This window comes from Phyllostomus discolor, chromosome 8, assembly GCF_004126475.2.
Source record: "Phyllostomus discolor isolate MPI-MPIP mPhyDis1 chromosome 8, mPhyDis1.pri.v3, whole genome shotgun sequence".
Lineage (NCBI taxonomy): Eukaryota > Metazoa > Chordata > Mammalia > Chiroptera > Phyllostomidae > Phyllostomus > Phyllostomus discolor.
Genome location: NC_040910.2, coordinates 76,613,390 through 76,633,517, shown reverse-complemented (window position 1 = coordinate 76,633,517; position 20,128 = coordinate 76,613,390). Strand labels below are relative to the sequence as shown.

The window sequence follows — 20,128 nt, the reverse complement described above, 5'->3', positions numbered from 1 at the left end:
TATGCTGAGTGAAATATGCCAGTCAGAGAAAGACAAAAACCATATGATTTCACTTACATGTAGAATCTAATGAACCAAATAAACTAAAAAACAACATAGAGACAGATTCATAGACACAGAGAACATACTGATAGCTATCAGAGGGAAGGGAGGTTGGGGAGCTAGGTTAAAAAAAAAACAAAGTCATAGACACAGACAACAGTATGGTGATTAGCAGAGGGAAAGGGGGGTGGGGGAGTAGAAGAGGATAAAGGAGGGATAAATGGTGATGGAAGGAGACTGAACTTGGGGTGGTGGACACAATATAACACAATACAATACAGATGATGTATTACAGAATTGTACGCCTGAAACCTATAGAATTTTATTAACCAATGTCACCCCAATAAAGTCAATAGAAATAAAAAAAAATTAGCCCTGGCTGGTGTGGCTCAGTCAGACTGCAAAGCAAAAGGTCACCAATCCAATTCACAGTCACAGCACATGCCTGGGTTGTGAGCCAGGTCCACAGTGGGGGCCTGTGAGAGGCAACCACACAACAATTGATGTTGCCCTTCCTCTCGTTCTCCCTCCCTTCCCCCCCTCTAAAAATAAATAAAATCTTTTAAAAAGTTTTTTAAAAAGTAAAAAAATTAGGGAGAAGGAGTATAGGGGAACTAAATGGTAATGGAAAAAAATAGAAAAAAGATTAAATTAGTCCTGGCTGGTGTGGCTCAGTGGATTGAGTGCCAGCCTGTGAACCAAAGGGTCGCAGGTTCTATTCCCAGTCAGGGCATGTGCCTGGGTTGTGGGCCAGGTCCCTGGTTGGGGGCACACAAGAGGCAACCGCACATTGATGTTTCTTCCTTCCTTTCCCTCTCTCTAAAAATAAATAAATACATATTTTTTAAAAAATGCAATAAAGATTAAATCAAATCAGCCAATCAATCAATCAGTCAATCAATCAAGGAGAGCCTCAAAGCCACACGAATGTCTCCTGTCCACATCTGTAGCCTCGGCCCAGCCTAGTGGGGACCAGGCCTGGTGGGGCTTCCCTGGCTGACAATAACCCCTGTGCCCTCTCAGAACCTCAAGGGCAACTTCCTGCTTTGTTTCAGCAGAACCATAAAATCTAACCTTCCAATACCAAGTGGGCTCTTCCCCAACACTGCAGCTGAAGTGACCGCAGTGATCCAGAGCACAGACCTGGGCCTGTCTCGGTGTCTGGCTGGGCTGGACTGTGACTTCCTCAGGCAAAGCCCTTGTCTCTCATCTTCTCCGCCCCCACCCCACCCAGCACGGACAGCCTTCACCAAGTCACTAAGTGTAAAGAGATGAAATCGATCTCCCCCTCTTGCCTCCTTCACTCCTTCTTGCATTGAGAATAAAATCCAGTCTCCCCAAGCAGCCTCCTCCACCCTGCAGGCCCAGGGCTCTTCCTACCCCTCAGTCCGTTCTCCCCTCTTCTCCAATATGCAGCCCACCTTGGGGCTCCTTGCCCCCTTCTCTCCTGACTCACCCCCACCTCACTCTCTACACTTCTGCCCAAACATCAGAGACGCCCTCCCACCCAAGTTGATCAGATCCCCACCATCACTCTCAGTCCAGGCACCCTGCTGTCCGTTGGTGTGCTGACCGCCACTTGAAATTATAGAGGTCTGTGTGTGGTGACTCGATTGATGCTGGCACACTGCGGATTCCCTGAGGGCCAGGACTGCTCTGCACCTCAGGACAGCACCTCAACGATGTCTGCGCAGGTTACATGACAGAGGAGATAAAACAGCCACAGGTAGCGCCAGCCCTCTGAGCTGACCCTGCTGAAGCGGGCCCCCGGATGGCAGAGAAAACAGAGAAAGGGGTCAGGTGTGGGTGGTTACAGTGGTCACCTGGAGGCCAAAGGACACAGTACTGGAAAAGCTCCCTTCCTCCTGGGCTGGGAGCCCAATCAGCCGCCTGTCCACACCAGGGGGACCGGACTGGGGAGGCAAAGCCTGTCATCAATCCTGACTATCCCATAGGCCAGGCAAAAAGAGCTCAGGGGCAATAGAGAAAGGGGCTCTTTCTTCCCTCCTCCCACCTCACCGAGCTGGAACCTGGCACTGTGTCTGTGGCCAGATTTTGGCTGGAGTCCCAAGAAAGAGTTCTGAGAACTTTTCAACAGGTTCAGATTTTCTTTAGAGAACAAACCAAAGAGCATCAGTTCTAAAAGCAACAAAAAGTGACAAATTTGCATCTCAATCAGCTGGAAGCTGGTCAGCTTTTCACAAGTCTAATTCAATAAATTCAGCAAATGGCTTGACTGCTCCTCTGTGATTCAACTATCCACCAAGTCTGCAAATATTTCACCTCAGCAGAAACCTTGACCCTGAATCCTGCAGTCACTCCCAGTCAGGCAAGGCATGAGGATTCCTGGCCCTGAACAGCGACAGGCTACTTGGACAGGCTACTTGGACTTCAAGAAGCCAAAGAGATAAGCTGTGTAGAATCAGCAGGCCTGTCCGCCCAGGATGCTGAGTCAGTGGGTTTACCAGAGAGTCAGAAAAACCAAAATCAGAAGAAGGAGCAAAGGCAAGGGATAAGAAGTTGATGTTCAACCCACACCCTAACCCTTCACCTTCACTTTGAGTTATTGGGGGGACTAGTTGGGCCTTGAGAGCTTAAATACCAACTCAGCACTGGGTTGGCATGATCTCTCTAACTCCTCCCACTTAAACGAAGGAAGGAGCCAAGGTTGAGACAGGAATGAAGTGACTGGCCCCAAAGCTGCTGATACCATCAAATAAATTAAACCAGTGGACAAACTTGGGAAGAACCCTAAAATCTAACCTTCAGGGTTACCGAGAGGGTCAAGAAAAATTGAATACAGCAGTCCTTCAGTGTGGACAAGATGCTAGAAAGCTTCATCTGGGGATGATCAGGTTTCTTTCTGTTTTTTAAACTTGCTATTAAAAAAGCTAAGAGGCCAAGGAAGCAAGCAGGAAGAGTCATGATCTCAAAGGGAGGGGAGAGGGAAGGAGAGGAGGAGCCAAGTACCCCAACCTGTTCCTTCCAGAAAGTCATTAATCCACCATCTCTTGAGCAGAACAGAAAGCTTGTTTAAGGAACAAGGTCTGAGTGACTTTCTCACCGCCCAAGATTTCTTGCTGACATGGGGAAAGGTCTGCCAAGAACCCTTAGGCTATCAGGAAATATTTCTGAGTGGCTAAAGGCTAAAGGTTCTACATGATATATTCTCCGCCCTCACCCAGGGGCACGTGCATGAACTCCCTTTTTCCTGCCCTTAATCTAATCTCTCCACTAGGCTTCCCTGGAGACTGGCACACTCAGGAATATCCTGGGAAGATCAGAGAAAGAATGCAGGGAGGACTCTACAGGGAGTCACAGGCAGCATGAGCTGGTTCAAAACTTTTTTCTTCCCCCAAAGTAAGAACTCTTGGAAGAAAAGGCATGCTGGTGGTATGATCAGGGGGTCAGGCTTGGGCTATCTCCATCTAAAGGGACTCAGGCAGGGGCTGGCTGACAAAAAGGCACTGGAGAGGGGCACTACAGAGCTCAACTGTTAGGCTGAACTGTTGCAGACAGCAAGAGGACAGAGGGAAACGTTTCCCATCAAGGTTGCCTAGGAAGGGGGCACAAGGGTAGAAGCTGGCAGCCACCTAAGTCCCACTGTTGGGCTGAACCTACCAATGTGCAACAATTAGGACCTTCAAATGGAGCTAAGAAATGTGAAGACAGGAATGTGGATTGGGTTTCCTGCAGACCGGCATCCTCAGCCTGCACTCAAACCACCAATGGTGTGGCAAAGGGAAAGGACAGACCCAGTGTCATTTCCACAAATGCCCCCCTTGCCTCTCTTCTCATCCCCTCATGGGGGTAGAAGGCCACTAAGATGCTCTCACAGCTTGTGGAACATAATGTCTTTTGGAAAATCATAAAGGAGCAAAAATAGACAAGAAATTGTATCTGATGGGCCCTTAAAACTCTCCATAATGGTCTGCTAAAAAACATCTAGAGTCTAGATGAACCTTCCATGAGGTGGAGACCAGACCACTTCCTCTCTCTTGCTACACCCCAGCCACTGAGTCAGGAGTTCCTTTTTATACAGTGAGGGAGTGACACAATTACTCCAAGGCAAGTGATGTGCTAAGCACTGGGAGGAGAAGCGTCCAGCAATGTTCCCAGGTGGTGGAAAGAACACCCTGGACTCGGGGTTCTGGATCTATTATAACAGTCCCCAGCTGTGTGGCCTTGGGCAAGTCAGAATATCTCTGAGCCTCAGTTTCTTTGTCCATAAAACAGGGACAATGATATGTACCTAGTAGAGCTGGGTCAGCATCAAATGGGGCTTTTGCTAACTGGGAGGCGCTGTGCTGCTAGGCAGTACTGCCAGTTAGGTCTGCACCGCCATCTCACCCTATCCAAGAGCCCCTACTCAGGAACCACCTCGACCGAGCCCAATGCGCCCGTCTCACCTGGATCAGTACACAGGTAGGAGTAAAAGCCTTCCGACTTGAGCATGATGAGCAGCGAGCCCCAGCCCAGGAGGACTGCCGAGAAGAGGAGGTTTTCCAACACGGCTGTGCAGGCCATCCACCAGCGGCGCCGATGGGCAGTGGCGAGGGTGGGCGCCATGACGCGGCTAGGTGGCTCGGCTCCGGCTCTGCAGCCACCTGCGTACAGACCTCGGCGTCAGCACCCGGCCCTGCCCAGTCGGAGCCGCCAAGCTCCGCCGCTGCGGCAGCGCAGAGGTTCTTACCCCTCCGCGGCCCGGACTGCAGGTGCGCGAAGCGAAGCAAGTCCCACCCTTGCCCGGGGCCTGGGCCACCCACCACGGCTGCCTTGTATGGTTGCTCTCCACGCTGGAGAGCCGCTCGGGCCAGGCAGGAAGACTTCTCGCTCAGCTCACTCAGAGGTAAACTGAGGTATGCTAGAAGGAAGGGACTAATGCTTGCTCAGGGACGTGGAATTAGTCCTGGCTCCCAGCAGTACTGACAGAGCTTGGGGGTCTGCAGGAGTAGCACCGTGAGATTCCGACACCTGAGCAGGGGCATACCTGAGAGCGACTACTGGCTCGGAACCTGATAGGCGCCCTCCCGCCCGCTCCGGAGACCCTTCCCCAGAGCTGGTTTCTTCAACCAGAAGATCAGCGCACCGAGCTCCGTTCGGTCCGCCTAGGGCTCACTGATTGGCCTGATGGCACAGGAACTGCCGCTCCATTGGCCGCTGTCTAGGTCGCTAGGCGCCGCGGCCACGCGAACCCCGCATGGGCGAGGCGAAGCCGGTTCAAACCGGCGGCGCGAGCCACCTGCGCGACCCTCATCCTGGGTGGCTTCCCACGTAATTTTCCTGCTTCGATGGAAGCAGATCCCCGTCTTTCTATTTCTTTGTTCTTCTTTAACTCGTCATCTCTTCTGGCAGCTCCTCATCTACCCAGTCTTTCTTTTTCTATTCACACATCGTCTCTCTACGCCCCCACCCCCGCACCCTCACCCGAGGCCCTGATTCCCAGGATGCAGCTCACCCGGCTCCTACTGATGTGTGTCGGGCCCGGCCGGCGCTTTTTCTGTCCCCTTTTATCCCAGCCCTTTTATTAGGACCCCAAGATGAAAACACTGCTGCACGCTGATTGGCCTAGTAGGGGCTGGAAACAGGCGTTGGCCAATGAGCGGGCACACGCCCGCCCCGTGGCGAGCAAAAGCCGGTTCCGGCCGGACTTTGAGACAAACAAGAGAGCTCAGGGTGCCGGTGGAACCTGGTGCAGAGGCTGTACCTTACTACTTTAAACTGTGGCCACAGCCTGGCCGGAGCCTTTGAAGGCATTGTCCTTTTGCCTCTCGGGAGCTCCACACCGAAGCTATGAGCCGGGTTGGATTCGGGTTCGTCCTGTCGGCGTCCCCCAGATTTCCCTAGCTGCTCTCCCGTACCCCTAGCGCACCCAGCTCGGCTTCTGCACTACGCTTTCCGGCCCGATAGAGTCCCCTGTCTCCCCTCGGCCCTGGGCACCACGCCTCGATGTTCTGGCTCCCTGTGGGTCGTTCCTCTCACGCCCCCTCCAGTGCCTCCTCCCCACTACGCTGCCATTCTGGTTCCTCGCTTCCCTGCTCCTATTGTCCTCCATCCAGGAGATGTCTGCTTACTCGGTTCTCCAGATCCCAGTTCAGGCGTGGGGTGCCTCTTCCTTGCTTTCCTGATTCACCGACTCCACTTCTGGGTGATATCTGCCCGGTTCCCGGGACGTGTTCATCGAGGATCCCCAGGAGGGAGTTTGGGGCTTTTCTTTCCCTTAGTACCGTGTCTCCCGCTACCCCATCCAGACTCTAATTCACTGCCCGGGGCCCCTCGGGAACCATGCCCGGGTTGACTATCCTATGCCCACTACCCTGCTCCACCTTCACCCCATTCCTGGACATCTCCCTCAGGTAAGTGCCTCTTCAGGGTGACGCGGTGGGCAACGCCAAGCTGCAAAGACAAGTCAGGCTTCCGGGAGAATGCGTGGAGTCGGGAGGGCTCCAGCTCCCAGCCCGATAAGCCAGCTGGACCTCCTTGAAGGAACTGGTCGGGTAGGCGGATGGAGCCTACTGGAGGTTTAGCTGCTCGGCTTCGCCTTCCTGATCGGAGGAACTACCCTGACCTCGGAGGACCCTCGGTATTCCCCAGATTGAGTTTGGTCTCCTTGGCATGCTCTTGGAGCTCACTTACCATCCCAGGGCTGTGGGACCCCGAGCACCCGCTTCCCTTTTCCACGTTCTCCAGTTCGAGTGCGCCCCCTGCCGCCGTGAAGCCGCACGCTCGTTCAGTCCATGCCCGCCCCTGTCGGCCTGGGAGATCATTGCTGGTTACCTATTCCATTCCCACCACCATGCAAAGTCTAAACCACTCACAAGATTGCGACCACCACTTGACAAACTCTGTTCCTTCCCTCCATTGTCCTAGTAGGCCACCTGCTTGAGGGCTGTCTGCGGGCAGCTGTTCATACACATCTCAACTGTTTCAAACACATCTCTCAAATTGCTCTCTCTCCAAAACTGTTCCTCCCCTTCTTTCTGAGATACTAACAGTATTACCTACTGAAGTTAGAGAGCATGAACCATCCTGTCAACACCTGCTGTTATTTTTCCTCTCCACCGCACCGCACCCCACCGATTACAGCCATATCTCCTAATTTGCCTATCTGTTTATCCCTCCTCCAGCCTCAGCCCCTGGAAACCATTCTCTCCACTCCACCCCATTCCAATGGAGCTATGGAAAATGTAAATCTGACCTCTGCTACAATTGATCAGAAACTCTTTACCATTTGTCTTGAAGGATAAAGTTCAAGTTTTCCAACCTGACCCACACAGGCTCCTTCCTCCCCACCCGCATCTTTTTCCATAGAGGTTGGTGGGCCTGCCTGGTCCTAGATCCTCCAGGCTTATGGAATTGCTTGTGGTTGCACGTGCTTTTCTCTCACCTTTGGCCTTCAGGTCCCTTTTTGGACAGCTCCTCCAGGAAGCCTTCCCTAACCACTCCCCACAATACTTTCCATTTTCTTCGTTCACTGATTGTGTTAAATATCTTTAATATCCCTGAAATATATACATCAATGAGAAAAAGTTGAACACCTCATTGAAAATTGGGGAAAGCAAATAGTATATGTAAAGAAGCTCCATCTTAGAATAATCATAGGAATTCAGGTTTTTTATTCTTTCTCAATGCCTTTAGTTTGAAACGTGGGGGAAATCGTATAGGTATACATGAAAAAGACATGATCACAGGTAAAAGTGAAGAAAATCTAACCAGAAAGCTTTAACACCTGTCAGCTGTTGAACCTGAAGTTCTGAGTGTGACATGTTGCAGGGCTGAAGGGAATGGTGATTAGTATCCTCTTCCTCACCCTCAACAGAATCCACACCACCCTCCTAATCCTCAAGGGCAGCCATGTCCTCACAAGCCTCAGAAAACTCTGCTTCCTCCATGCCCTCACCCACATGCCTGTGGACAAAGGCACGCTCAGCATACATTAGGTCAATCATGTGAGCCAGGCAAGCCCAGGCCTCAGCAATGGCTGTGGTGTTGCTCAGCACGCACACAGCTCGTTGTGCTTTGTCCAGGTCTCCACGAGATACCACAGGGGCAAGCTGGTAATTAATGCCAACTTTGAAGCCAGTGGGGCACCAGTCCACACACTGGATGCTGTGCTTGACCTTGATGGTGGCAATGGCAGCATTGACATCTTCGGAAACTGCGTCACCACGGTACAACAGGCAGCAAGCCAGGTATTTACTATAGCAAGGATTGCACTTCATCTGGTTGGCTGGCTCAAAGCACACATTGGTGATCTCTTACAGAAAGCTGTTCACGGTAGGCTTCCTCAGCAGAGGTGACAGGGGTGTATGTGGCCAGAGGGAAGTGGATGTGGGGATAGGGCACCAGGGCAGTCTAGAATTTAGTCCATTGACATTCAGGGCTCTGTCAAACCTGAGGAAAGCAGTGATGGAGGACACAATTTTGCTAATAAGGCGGTGAAGGGTAGAGTGGGTTGGGCTCTCAATATCAAGGTTTCTATGATAGATGTCGTAGATGGCCTCATTGTCAACCATGAAGGCACGATCAGAGTGCTCCAGGGTGGTGTGGGTGGTGAGGATGGAGTTGTAGGGCTTCACTGCAGCTGTGGAAACCAGGGTGGCTGGGTAAATGGAGAACTCCAGCATGGTCTTCTTGCTGTAATAGACAGACATTCCATCAGCAGGGGAGGGAACCCAGAACCAGTTCTCCCAAACTGGAAAACTAAGAAGCCCTGAAGACCTGTGCATTGGTCAGGCATTTTCCAAATTCAGTCCAACACGAGGATAATGATCGCCTTGCCAATGGTGTAGTGTCCACAGACGTAGTTACTGAGCGGCATCTTCCTTGCCTGTGCTGAGCTGCTGAGGGTGGAAAAGCTGGTGGCAGGCACTGGTGCGAACTCATTAATGACTGTGGATTCCAGGTCTACAAACACTGCCTGGAGCACTTGCTTGCCAGCTCCTGTCTCACTGAAGATGTGGAATCATCTCTCCCCTGACAATCATCTTGTCATTTGTCATCTGGCCATCGAACTGGATGTCGTGTTCCAGGCAGTAGAGCTCCCAGCATGCACTGCCAATCTGAACACCAGCCTGACCAACGTGGATGGAGATGCACTCACATGTGGCTGCAGGTGAGCCATTACTGTCCCCGATGAGCTAAGAGTCAAGGTAAGTAACGCACTCAAAATTCAGATTTTAATGATACTATCTTTTGCTTAAAAAGGAAAAATAAAAATTTTTTATCTGATCAAACATTTTAATTTTTTTTTAAGTTTTAACTTTTCCTACAACTATAGTTCTCAATAAAAATGACTCTTATCTGCCCTGGCTGGTGTGGCTCAGTGGATTGAGTGCTGGCCAATGAAGCAAAGTGTCACTGGTTCAACTCCCAGTCAGGGTACATTCAGGGGCTGCAGGCTGGGTTCCCAGTGGGGGGCATGCGGGAGGCAACCACACATTGATGTTTCTCTCCCTCTCTTTCTCCTTCCCTTTCCCTCTCTCTAAAAATAAAGTATATTTTTTAAAAAATGACTTATCTATGAAAAAAGTTTTGACTTGTTATTTTAATTTTATTGCCCTAAAATAATGAAATACCATTTTAAACTTATCAGATCGGGTGTAAGGAAATAGATATCCCCATAATTTATGAGAATATGAAAACCATACAACTTTTTTGGAGGACAATTTGGAATAAGTACACAAATGTTTACTGTTCTCACTCCATAACTCAACAGTTCCACTCCCAGGAATCTCTTGCACAGAAAAACTTGCACAAATATAAGAAGAAATATGGACAAAGTTGTATGCTTCATCATTTATTGTATCAGAACCATTAGAAACAACCCAAGTCCCCATATGTAGGGACAGTTTAAATAACCTGTTATTTCCACATGATGGAATCTCACGTAGCCATCTTTTGTAAAAAGAGGTAGCTGTATGTTTACTGACACCAAAAGATACCCAGGATGTATTGTATTAAGTAAAAGAGCAAATTACAGAGCAGTACGCTCTTCTGTCTTCATGTGCACAAAGAAACATCTGAAAGGAAGCATCAGAGCTGTTCATGAGACACTGAGCACCGTGATAGCGGGGGAGCTGCGCTCATTCCCTGACGAGGCAACACGAGGATGGATGGAGAGGGCTCGGAACGAGACCGGAGGCGTTCTGTGGAAAGTGAATCTGGCCCCTCCCTGGTGCCCCAGCCTCCTCTGGGGAGGAGGGAAATCTTATTTTTACTTCATACATGTCTGTGATGTTAGTCCTATTTATTTTTAACAAAGAATATTGCTTTTTTAAAAAATCTAGTGAGACAGTAAAAACATTTGCAAATTATACAAAAGTTTAAAAAGATCAATTTCATCTGAGAGAAAAATGTCATTTGACACCTTTCCTTTGAGACTTTATGTGCTTACATCCTTTAAAAAAAAGTTTGTAAAACAATCACAAAATATACACAAAAATAAGAATTCTAAACATGTATCCTGACACAAAAAGAAATGTAATTTGTAAAAAGAACACTTAGTTTTACACGTAACGGTATAGCACAGACCCCCCCGCCCCCGCCCCCCATACTGAGTGTTCTCGCACAACATAATTTTTCATGGTTGGTTAGGAACCTATTGTTAAGAAAAAACCTTCAACCAATCTTCAAATATTTAGGTTGTTTCCCATTTCAGAAAGATATTTTGCAAATGAAGGAAAGCATCGCCTTTTGGGGCAGAGTCCAGGACAGCAGAGAAAAAGCCCCTGTCTTCCCCTTCCTGACCCCGTCCCACGGGGTCTCTGCCCAGGCTTTCCAGACCATCCCCGGAGCGCTGCCAGGGCCCACAGCCAGCTGGCCTCCACCTCGGACACTTCCCCGCAGACAGGCGAAGGGCCTGTCTTGGCCCTGGGGCCTTTTTTCAACACAAAACACAGTCTGATGCAAGGGCAGTTTGGATGCCTAGCCCCCTATCCAGTCTTCCCACTCCCCAAATTCACGGTCCTCAGGGCTCTGGTGGTCCAGAGATGGGTGCAACATTCTCATACTGGGGCTCCTCCTGCCCTTCCTCATCAGCCAGCTTCTGGGGCTCTTGTTCTGGGGGACCACCCTCGGGGTCTGGCTCTTGGACCCTCCCTGAGCTCTTGGTGCCATCCCTCGGTCCTCTGGCCACTTCTTCTGGCCCGGTTCCTGCAGACTCCAAAGCCCCAGCAAGCTCCTCATTTGTGGCTGAGCTAGGGCTCTGAGTGGCAGAGCCAGAGGCCACCCCGGAGCTGCCCTTGTTCCGGCTCAGTGCCCGACGTGGAGGCTTGGGGATGGCACTCTTGATCTTGGGCCCTGCCTGGCCTTTCTGGAAGCTGCCAAAACGGCGGAGGACAGACCGGACTGGGCCCTCAGATTCCTGGGGCGTCCCTGCCAGCATGTAGATAGTGGTTATGGAGCCTGAGCTTTCTTGGACGCTGCCTTCAATGGCTTCCACACGCTCAGCCACTGTCCGGCCACCAAATGGAAGCCGGCGGTGCCCACTGGCTGAATCTCTGGGGCTGGCAGCTCCAGGAGGCGCTTTGTCCCCATCTGCTACCTCAGGGCCTGTGGATTCCTCAGCCTCCTCCTGGTTTTCAGGACCTGGCTGGGTCCCCCGGGAGAGCCGCTTGGGCTTTCTGAGTGGGCTGGAGAGCTCCCCTGAGCTCCGGCAACTCTGCGGTGCAAACTTGGTCCCTTCAGCAAAAGAGACTGACGGTCGCTTGGCCCGTGCTAGGCTGGAGGTGCGCGGGATGGCAAATGGTGTGGAGGCATCCTCAGGGAGAGGGAAGGGACCTCCAACCAGGCTGGCCTCTGGCGACTCTGCTTGGGCCACAGGGACTATTCCTGGCAGAGGAGACAGAAGAGCTTGGCCAAAGCCAACGGGTTGGCCACCCCGTCCCATCTGGCTTACCCGGGTCAGTATCTTCTGGGAGGCCTCAAAAATGGGGCAGGGTAGGGGATAAGGATGCAAAGAGGCAGGGCAGAGTGGACCCAACAGACACTACTTCTCCGACACTCTTTTCTCCCCTCCCTCCTTCCCTACTCTGACTAAAGCCATACTCTAACCAGCTCCCCTCACCTCGGGGCCTTTATTTCTGTGCACTGTTCCCTCTTCCTGAAACACCATGGCCACCTCTCCCTGTCACTGGGCTAACTCCTAATTCTGCTAGACTCGACTCCAATATCACAAGCACTGAGACATCTTCCCGGACCTCAGTCTGCCCCGACCCGACTGGACTACAGCCCTTCCTTGTACGTCCTCCATCCAAGCGCATGCCACCCCGTCCTGTAAGTGTCCGATGACCACCCTCCAGACTAGAAGTTGGGTAAGGACGGGAATCTATCTTGTTTCCATTTTGTATACCACAATAGAAGTTTGGAGAACTTTATAGAAGTAAGGGGTGGTTATTTCTATAGGACAAAGGGGTCAGAAGGGTTCCCAGACACCCAAGCAGGATTCGAAGGTGACCCAGGGGGCTGGAGGGGGGCTACCTTCTTGGGGTGGCACGCAGTAGGCAGGACCCTCGTCCTCCTCTCCAGACTCGGAATCAGAAGAGAAGGAGTCATCCGAGGCCCAGCCGGCAGAGGGCGGCTCGATGAAGCTGTGGTTGAAGGGGATCTCCGGGTCGTGGTGGGAGACTGCAGGGGGAGCCGGGTCAGGGGCAGGGCCTGATGGGAAGCCTTGTCCCATTCCAGCCCCCGACCCTCAGCGCCCACCTACCTGTCACCCAGGGAAGCTTGTGGCTGCTGAGGGAACTGCAGGGCAGCGTGGAGCCCAGGCTGGTCAGCGCCCCCCAGACCTGGAGCTTCATCCTGGACACAGCAGCTCCATCTCTCGCTGCCCTGAGGAGGGTGGTCAGTGTGTGAGACCCCTGGTTGGGGTAGGATGGTAGCAGGAGAAAAGGGCCAGGACAGCCCTAGTCCCTCACCGAGCCGGAGATTTGGGCCTGCCACGGAGGGCAGCGTGGCTCTAAAGTCCAACGGACCTGGCACAGAAACCCTGCTCAAACTTTACCTCTTTCCGGGCCTCAGTTACCTCACCTGTAAAATGGGGACAACTACAATCTATCAGAGCTTCTTTCAGGACCCCACACAGTACCAGGCACCAGGTGGGGTTCCCCAAAATGCAGCTATGTGCTGTCATCACCCCAGCTGAGCCCCAGCTCACCTGGCTTTCTGGAAGTGACAGTACCTCCAGAAAGCCTGCCCTTGGCCTCACCCCGACACTGCAAGTGCCTGCTTTGTTCCTCACCTGTCCCCTGACAGCCTTTGCACACATCCTGGCCCTCATGTGAGGGGTCCCTTCCCCGCCAGGCTCTGTGCCCCAGGGGACAGGCTACTAGGTCAGCACATGGGAGGACATACTCAAGGGTTAGTGCACGAACTGTAAGAAAGCACCAGACAAGGAGTCCAGGACACAGGGCCCAAGCTTTGAGCGCGCCAGTGACCAGCGAGTCACCGTATCAGTGTCTTCTGTCCTCTGCTAATCCTCTGGTCCCCACACCCCCTGCTCCCAACCTCTGTGCTGCAGTGAGTCTCTCCAAGGAGCAGAGAAATGTGATGAGATTTTATGAAGAGACAAACCCCTTGGGAGCAACAGTCTCTAGCAGACCTCGAACCCAAACCCTTCCTCTTCCTCTCCGGGAAAGCCACGTTCTCTGCTCGCCCACTGCTCCGACTTGCACATCACTCTCCTTTTGGGGGGTAAGACCTGGTCTCTTCTGCTCCCTGCCCAAAGTTGCCTGCTGCTTTTGCCTTCGTACCCTCCTCCTCTGGCCCCTGTGAGTTAGCAAACCCTCAGCCTCGTGCTGTGGGTTTGAGTTTCCCCAGCCTGGTGCTTCTGCTCGTGTGACTGACTCCCACTCGAGGCTTCTGAGGAAGGCAAGTGGCTGATCTGATATCTCCGGGCCAGGGCCACTGCCGACTACCCCATTGATTCTGACCTAAGTGTATGACAAAGCCAGCCCTTCCCCACCCATAAAAGGAAAGCCAGCATTCACCTGTCCTTGGGGTCCAAGCGGGCAGCCCAGCAGCAGCAGGCACAGCAGGCAAAGCCCAGGAGGAGCAGCAGTAGAGGCACAAGGATGCCGGCAATGAGGGCTGCATCCTGGCTGTGAGGCCCTGGGGCAGAGGGTGGCAGGGTGGGGATGAGCAATGGTGAAATATTCAGGGCCTTCCTGTCTCTCATACATCTCTAGCTGAGCTGCCTCCTCCCCAGAGTCTCCCACCTGTGGTCTGTCTTCCAAGAGACATAGACTCTGCTCAACCTGGAGGCCCCGTCCTCCAGGCAGCCACCCTGCTATTCTGTCCCGTTCTGATGGTCCATGGTCTGTTCCCCAAGCCCTTGCCCCTAGTTCTCACGACTGATGCGCATCCCAGTGTCCAGCCCCCTACCTGTTCATTTCCCGGGTGCTAGCCTGGTTTCCCAGGGAACAGAGGCTCTGTCACATCTTCAGGGGACCCTAAAGCATCCATACAGATTTCAGGCATAGGGAATGTCTCTGTGAAGTGGACTCAGCCTCCCTGGGAAATGATGAGCTTCTGGAGCCCACATAAAGGGCCAATCTTTCCCTGGTTACTGTACCTGCACCCTCCTTCCCACCTTACCCAGCTGGCAGGCCCCAGAGACAGGGTGGCAGGGTCCCCCTGGGCATTCACAGGGATCAGAGCAGTTGCTTCCATAGAAGCCAGATGGGCAGGAAGCGTTGCAGCTGTGGGGCGACAAGGAGAGACAGGCTGAAGGCTGGGTGAGAAGGAACAGAAGTGGGCAGGGGGCAGGGGGAGGCAGGTTTCTGGGCACCACTCTCCATCCCAGCCATGCAGACCTCCCTGGATAGTGCCTGGCAGACCCCTCCTGCCTCCGAGCCACATGCCCAGCACCCCTGACAGCGTTGGGAGAATCCCTCAGCCCCTAAACCCGTCTTCCAGGGAGACCACCCACAAGCTGTCCCGTGGCATCCAGCCCCAGTTGTAATCCTCAGGCAGAGTCCACTTATGATCCTCACCCCTTGCTCACCCAGCTGCAGTATGAACTAAGCAAGATGCCGATGGCATGCATAGACATCCTTGGGGCCTGGAGGTCTGACCCAGGTCCCACCCTGCCGCTACCTCTCTGGGCCTTGGTCCCCTCCTCTATAAAATAGGGTCTCTTCCATGTTATACTAGATTTCGTCCCATGGCTGGAAAATCAGACACTGGAGACACTGACATGGGTTATGTTTTCCTACCTTAAGCCCTTAAGAAACCACAGTGGGGTTCAGAGCCCTACCCCTAAACAACTTCCCCAGCTGGGCCGGGAGCCAGGCCTTCTACATGAAGCTTTACTTTCTCTGACCCGCCTTTGGAAGACGCAGACCCCACAACAGGAAAGACAGCTCCTCAGTAATGAGGATGCTGAGGGGGTACATGGGAGCTGGAGACGCCCAGGAAGGGAAGGCAAGGAAACAGGTTTCACAGAGGCCCCACCTAGGCCCCTGCTTCTCTGCCAGGGCCCCAGTCCTCACCCGGGTCCCCAGAAGCCAGCGTTGCAGACACATTCCCCAGTCACAGCATCACAAGCCCCCTGGACACAGGTGGGGCAGGTTGAGCCACAGCCCTCCCCAAAGGTGCCGCTCGGACAGGGGTCTTCACACCTGAGGTGAGGCAAGACTTTGAATGGGGCGCTGCCCGTCTGCCCCCATGCTGCTGGACTCAGGAACCCAGCTGAGCAGTGAAGCTTGGGTACAAAGAGGGCCTTGAAGCTGGGGACATACCCAACGGGTGACAGACCAGAGACCCCTGGAGGGAGGAGAGGGCAGGCAGCCCCAGTGGCAGGGAGCTGGAAAAGAACCTGCCCAGGGCCTCATCAGCGTCCATCTCTCTCCCCTCACTCTGCCATGGGGCAGGCTCCAGGGGGCTGTGTGAGTGTGTGTTTGGGGGAGGGAACTCCTATCCCAGAGGGAGCAACTGGGGTGAGGATCCTGAAGGAAGGTGTACCCCACCCTGAGCAGGCGGGTCCCTCACCTGGGCCCCAGCCAGCCAGGGTCACAGCTCTGACAGTGTCCAGTGTCTGCCTGACAGGTCTCCCCAAGCCGGCAGTGGGGGCACTGCTGCCCACAGCTCTCGCCAAAGGTGCCAGGTGGACAGGGCTGGAGGCACTGGGTCCCATTCCAGCCGGGCTCGCAGGACTCGCAGCTGCCCGTGTCCGCAGAGCATGGCTCATTCTGCTTGCAGTGGCCGCAGCTGGGAAGAGAAATTCACAGGAAACACTCAGGTCAAATGGGTGGAGTGCCCACCCAGGCCTCCAGGGGCGCTGGAGAGCACCCGGGTCCCAGAGAAGTCACTGAGGCAAGTCTGAGCCTCAGCTTCCCCGCAGTGCGCAACAAAGAGGCGGGACCACTTATCTCCACAGACTCTAGAGAGTGCCAGGCCTCTCCTCCTAACCCTCCACTCCGGGACTCGTCCCTCCCTGGGTCTCTGGGTCCCAGGGTCACCAGGCGCTGCCGACCCAGTCAGAGCAGCCATGTCCCACCAGACCTTCGCCTCCCTTCTGCCCGCACCCACCGCCCACAGCGCCCCAACGGGGACGGGACCCAGTATTCTATCTCCTACCCCATAACATGAAAATCAGTGAGAATAAAAGCATTTTAATGTCTGTTTCACCACTATAATTTCAAATTTATCTTATCTTTGAGAGTTCCCCCCAGTTTTATCGAGACATAACTGACATACAGCACTGTACAAGTTTAAGGTGCACAGCACGGTGACCTGACTTGCAGATGCCGTGAAATGATCACAAACGGTTAACACCCACTATCTCATACAGAGACCAAAAAAAGAAAAAAGAAAAAGAATTTTTTTCCTTGTGATGAGAACACTTAAGATTTACCCTCTTAGCAAGTTTTCCAATTAGGTTCCTATCATCTTAATTTCTCATTGATCCTTAACAGTTACTTGAAGTTTCTCCCTCAGATCCTTAATTATTTGGAATCATGTGCTTGGATTAGACTCATTAGTGGGGGAAGCGGGAGTTCCTAAAATCACTGTAGCATTTCCAAACCAGCAGTTAAAAAAAAAAAAAAAAAAAAAAAAAGGGCTGGGGAGAGAGACTAGAAATCATTAAATAGAGTATATTGCATATTATAATCACATATTATATATGTGTAGCAAAAATGAATGTGCTGTCTGGTTAAGCTTTTACTTCAGTGATATGTGTACATACATGGGTGTGTGTTAGGTGGGACGTAAAACGTATTATTGTGAGCGGAGCTGGTCAAAGTTTGAAAGTCCTTTCGTCTCAAAGGGACCATGCAATCATTTTGTCTCGTGATTCATCCTTTACCCGTCTCTAAGTATGGCTTGCTATACTAGTATTTTGTTACTGTTAACCGTAATCGGATAAAAAGGGAGTGAGCGGGAGGCCGGACTTCGGGGCATTGAGAGTCTTTTATCCCCGCTTCCATCCTGCCCTTTTAGATTGGTGAGGAGAGCACCGCGCCGCTTTCTCCCTCCTGCCCTCCTCACTCCCTCCACCTCTCTCCCACTGCGCCCCGTGCCCCTCGCCCCCGCCTGCCCGCCTGCCTGGCTCACCGGTGGCTGCACTGCGTCCCGTAGCGGCCTGCTGGGCAGGGCAGCTCGCAGCGCGCGCCGCGGAAGCCCGGCGGACAGGAGCACTGGCCGGAGGCTGGGCTGCAGCTGCCACGCACGCACTCGCACTGCTGCCGGCACTCGCGGCCCCACCAGCCAGGCCGGCAGATGCAGCGGCCCGACTCCTGCACACAAGGCGAGCCGTTGCAATCGCAGGAGAAGCTGCAGCGGCGGCCCCACCAGCCCGCCTCACACAGGCAGGAGCCGGTGTTCTGATCACAGCGCACCCCCGCTTTGCACTGGCACCGGTGGTTGCACTTGGTCGACCACCAGCCGGGCTCGCAGTAGCAGGCGCCGGTCTTCGGGTCGCAACGCCCATGAGGGCTGCAAGAGCACTCGAACTCGCAGCGGCTGCCCCAGCGGTTGGCCTGGCAGCGGCACACACCAGTGACCGGCTCACACTGGCCATGGGGGTAGCAGGCGCAGCTCTCGCGGCAGTCGGGGCCCCAGTACTGGCCCGGGCAGCCTGCGGGGCAGGGAAGGGTGGGGATGGGGAGAGACAGAAGGGGGTCAGTGGGCTCAGGACTGGCACGGATGCAGGCTCTGGGTCCTCTCCCACAATGAAGAGGGGCGCCAGGCCCATCCTCCAAGAGCCAGGAACAGACCCCTGGAACATCTGGCATCATATCCTCCGGGAGCAAAGCTCACTTCCTGCCCCAGACTCTGAACTACAAAAGCCCTTAGCAGTGACCGAGCCTCCCCGCTTCACATCCCGCAACACATTTAAAGATCCCGAGTAAGGAAGGGGCTTGTCCAGAGTCACACAGAAGTGGGGGGGCGGGGGGGGCCTTCATGCATGCCCCCTCCTCCCTACCACTGGATCCTCCACTGCACTGGAGGTGCGCTGGGCCCAGGGAAGGCCTGGATGCTGCCCATCAGGATGGCAGGAGAGGCAGCCGCATTCCCTCCCAGGGTCTCCTCTCAACCCCGCTTCCTGTCAGCTGCCCTCTGGTTATCCTGCCCACCAACCCCTTTCCCAAGCCCTTATTTCTGCCAGAGAGGGCAGACAGCCTGGCCAGGGCCCTCCTGCCACCCCCCCCCACCCCCAACATGTACAGATATATGTGGGGGAGACCAAGAATGCATCCATTTTGCAATTAACAGGAATCTCTACCAACTTTTCTGAGTTGAAACGGAAGGTGAAGGGCCCAGAACTGACACTGTGCATAGGGCATTGTGGTACAAGTAAAAACCAGATGAGTCAGGGCATCTCCCAGGAGTGTCACTTCCTGTCCCTGGGCCTCAATTTCCTCAGCTTGGGAGGCTCTGGCCCTGCTGTTCTAAGGTCGTGGCGATCGTCCCTGCTTTGCCTCCCTGCTCCTAGGCCTGCCCAGCAACCTTATCCCACCGGCGAGACTCAGGACTCACGGGAGTTGCACTGGGCCCCGAAGAATCCAGGTCTGCATCGACAGAGGCCTGGTTTCACGCACACTTCGTCTTTCCGGCAGGCGTCAGGCCCCTCGCAGATGGCTGAAAAACACCCCACCCAGGTCAAAAAGACTGGGGCTCGACCAGGGGACCTTCTGCCCTCGCACTGGCTCCTGGTTCCCGCCAGGGCTGGGTGTGTGTGCCACAGGAGGGACCCTAGCTCCTGGGCTCAGGCGGGGAAATAGGCCCCAGGAGGGGTGGGGGTTGGTCTTGGCTACTCACGGATGGTGCACTCTTGATCTTTCTGCCTCCAGCCTGGGCAGCACTGGAGCTCAGCAGAGGGGCTGTGGGGCAGAGGGGTCAGCCGGGGGGTAGCCTGGTTTCAAAGGTGTTCACTGTCTCTGGCTAAGATGTGGGAGGCTGCCTCCGCCCCCTCAAGCAGGCCTAACGGCGAGTCGCAGCCCCACTGACCCCAACCCCTTCCCTCTCCTTCCCTGGCCTTTCCAGCCTGTCCTGTCCACCCCCCACCCCGGCTCTTCCCAAGTCTCCCTCCCTCCAGCCCCATGACCTCTTCCCTCACTTCCTCCCCTCCCCACCAGGCCTCAGCACCAGTTCGGCCACCCCCCCCCCCCCCACATCAGACTCCCACAATATCCACCTGTTGGCCCCGCAGACATGCTGCCCATTAGGGTCCAGCTCAGACCCCTGGGTCCCCGGAGTCCAGAGCAGTAGCAGTGGGAGCAGCAGCCGAGGCCCCATGGCAGCGAGCGGGTTGGAGTCAGTCTGGCCCCCACAGCTCCCACCCCCCTCCCCGTTTCCTCCCAAGGCTTTTCCTGAGGAAACCAGGCCGGAGGGGCGGGCTGCCCAGAGGCACCTCCCTGAGAGGGTGGGCACAAAGGTGTTGGGGAGACTGGCAATACCAGAGAAAGGAAAGGGAAATGAGGGCCAGTGCCGAGTGCAGAGTGGAGGCTTAAGGGGCTGGTTTCAATCTGGAGGGGAAGATGAAGCTGTAAGCCATGGGGTATTGGGATCAAGTGAGGGGGTGGGGTGAGGGGGGCAGCTGTAGTTTCCCATTAGGTCATATCCTCAGTGAGGCCCAAGCTGG

At 54.0% G+C, this 20,128-nt stretch overlaps 2 protein-coding genes and 1 pseudogene across 7 annotated transcripts in view; all 3 read right to left on the bottom strand.

Moving 5' to 3' along the window:
- The window catches only part of SLC43A2 (solute carrier family 43 member 2), a 47,843-nt gene extending 42,256 nt beyond the window's left edge, over positions 1-5,587 (bottom strand). For 2 of the 5 annotated variants that reach the window (XM_036034395.1, XM_028520237.2), the window contains exons 1-2: positions 5,501-5,583; positions 4,452-4,649 (exon numbers count right to left, since the gene is read on the bottom strand). In XM_036034395.1, coding sequence (XP_035890288.1) covers positions 4,452-4,611 — 160 coding nt within the window. In that variant the 5' untranslated portion in view covers positions 4,612-4,649; positions 5,501-5,583. Of the gene's footprint in view, positions 1-4,451; positions 4,650-4,735; positions 4,756-5,032; positions 5,358-5,500 lie in introns of those variants that run through there. The other 3 variants (XM_036034396.1, XM_028520236.2, XM_036034397.1) reach the window with 3 other exon arrangements.
- A 2,290-nt stretch (positions 5,588-7,877) lies between these two features.
- Positions 7,878-10,830, bottom strand: LOC114503785 (annotated as a pseudogene).
- Positions 10,407-20,128, bottom strand: SCARF1 (scavenger receptor class F member 1). 2 transcript variants are annotated; one of them, XM_028520022.2, is made up of 11 exons: positions 19,682-20,128; positions 19,306-19,367; positions 19,024-19,125; positions 17,599-18,121; positions 16,033-16,251; positions 15,534-15,662; positions 14,638-14,741; positions 14,031-14,151; positions 12,752-12,873; positions 12,523-12,669; positions 10,407-11,874 (listed from the first exon to the last, which is right to left on the bottom strand). In XM_028520022.2, exons 1-11 carry the CDS (start codon positions 19,780-19,782, stop codon positions 11,012-11,014), a joined length of 2,493 nt encoding a protein of 830 aa, XP_028375823.1. In that variant the 5' UTR covers positions 19,783-20,128; the 3' UTR covers positions 10,407-11,011. The 2 variants fall into 2 exon arrangements, with proteins under 2 accessions (XP_028375823.1, XP_035890286.1); XM_036034393.1 differs by lacking the exon at positions 15,534-15,662.

Bases quoted from the DNA above. Each gene is read 5' to 3' on its own strand.
- SCARF1 (XM_028520022.2), bottom strand. From the start codon at position 19,782: ATGGGGCCTCGGCTGCTGCTCCCACTGCTACTGCTCTGGACTCCGGGG. The intron at 14,742-15,533 runs GTGAGGACTGGG...GTCGCCCCACAG, and splicing joins GCTGGCTTCTGGGGACCCGG to CTGCAACGCTTCCTGCCCAT. The intron at 11,875-12,522 runs GTAGCCCCCCTC...CTCCTCTGCCAG, and splicing joins CTGCGTGCCACCCCAAGAAG to GAATAGTCCCTGTGGCCCAA.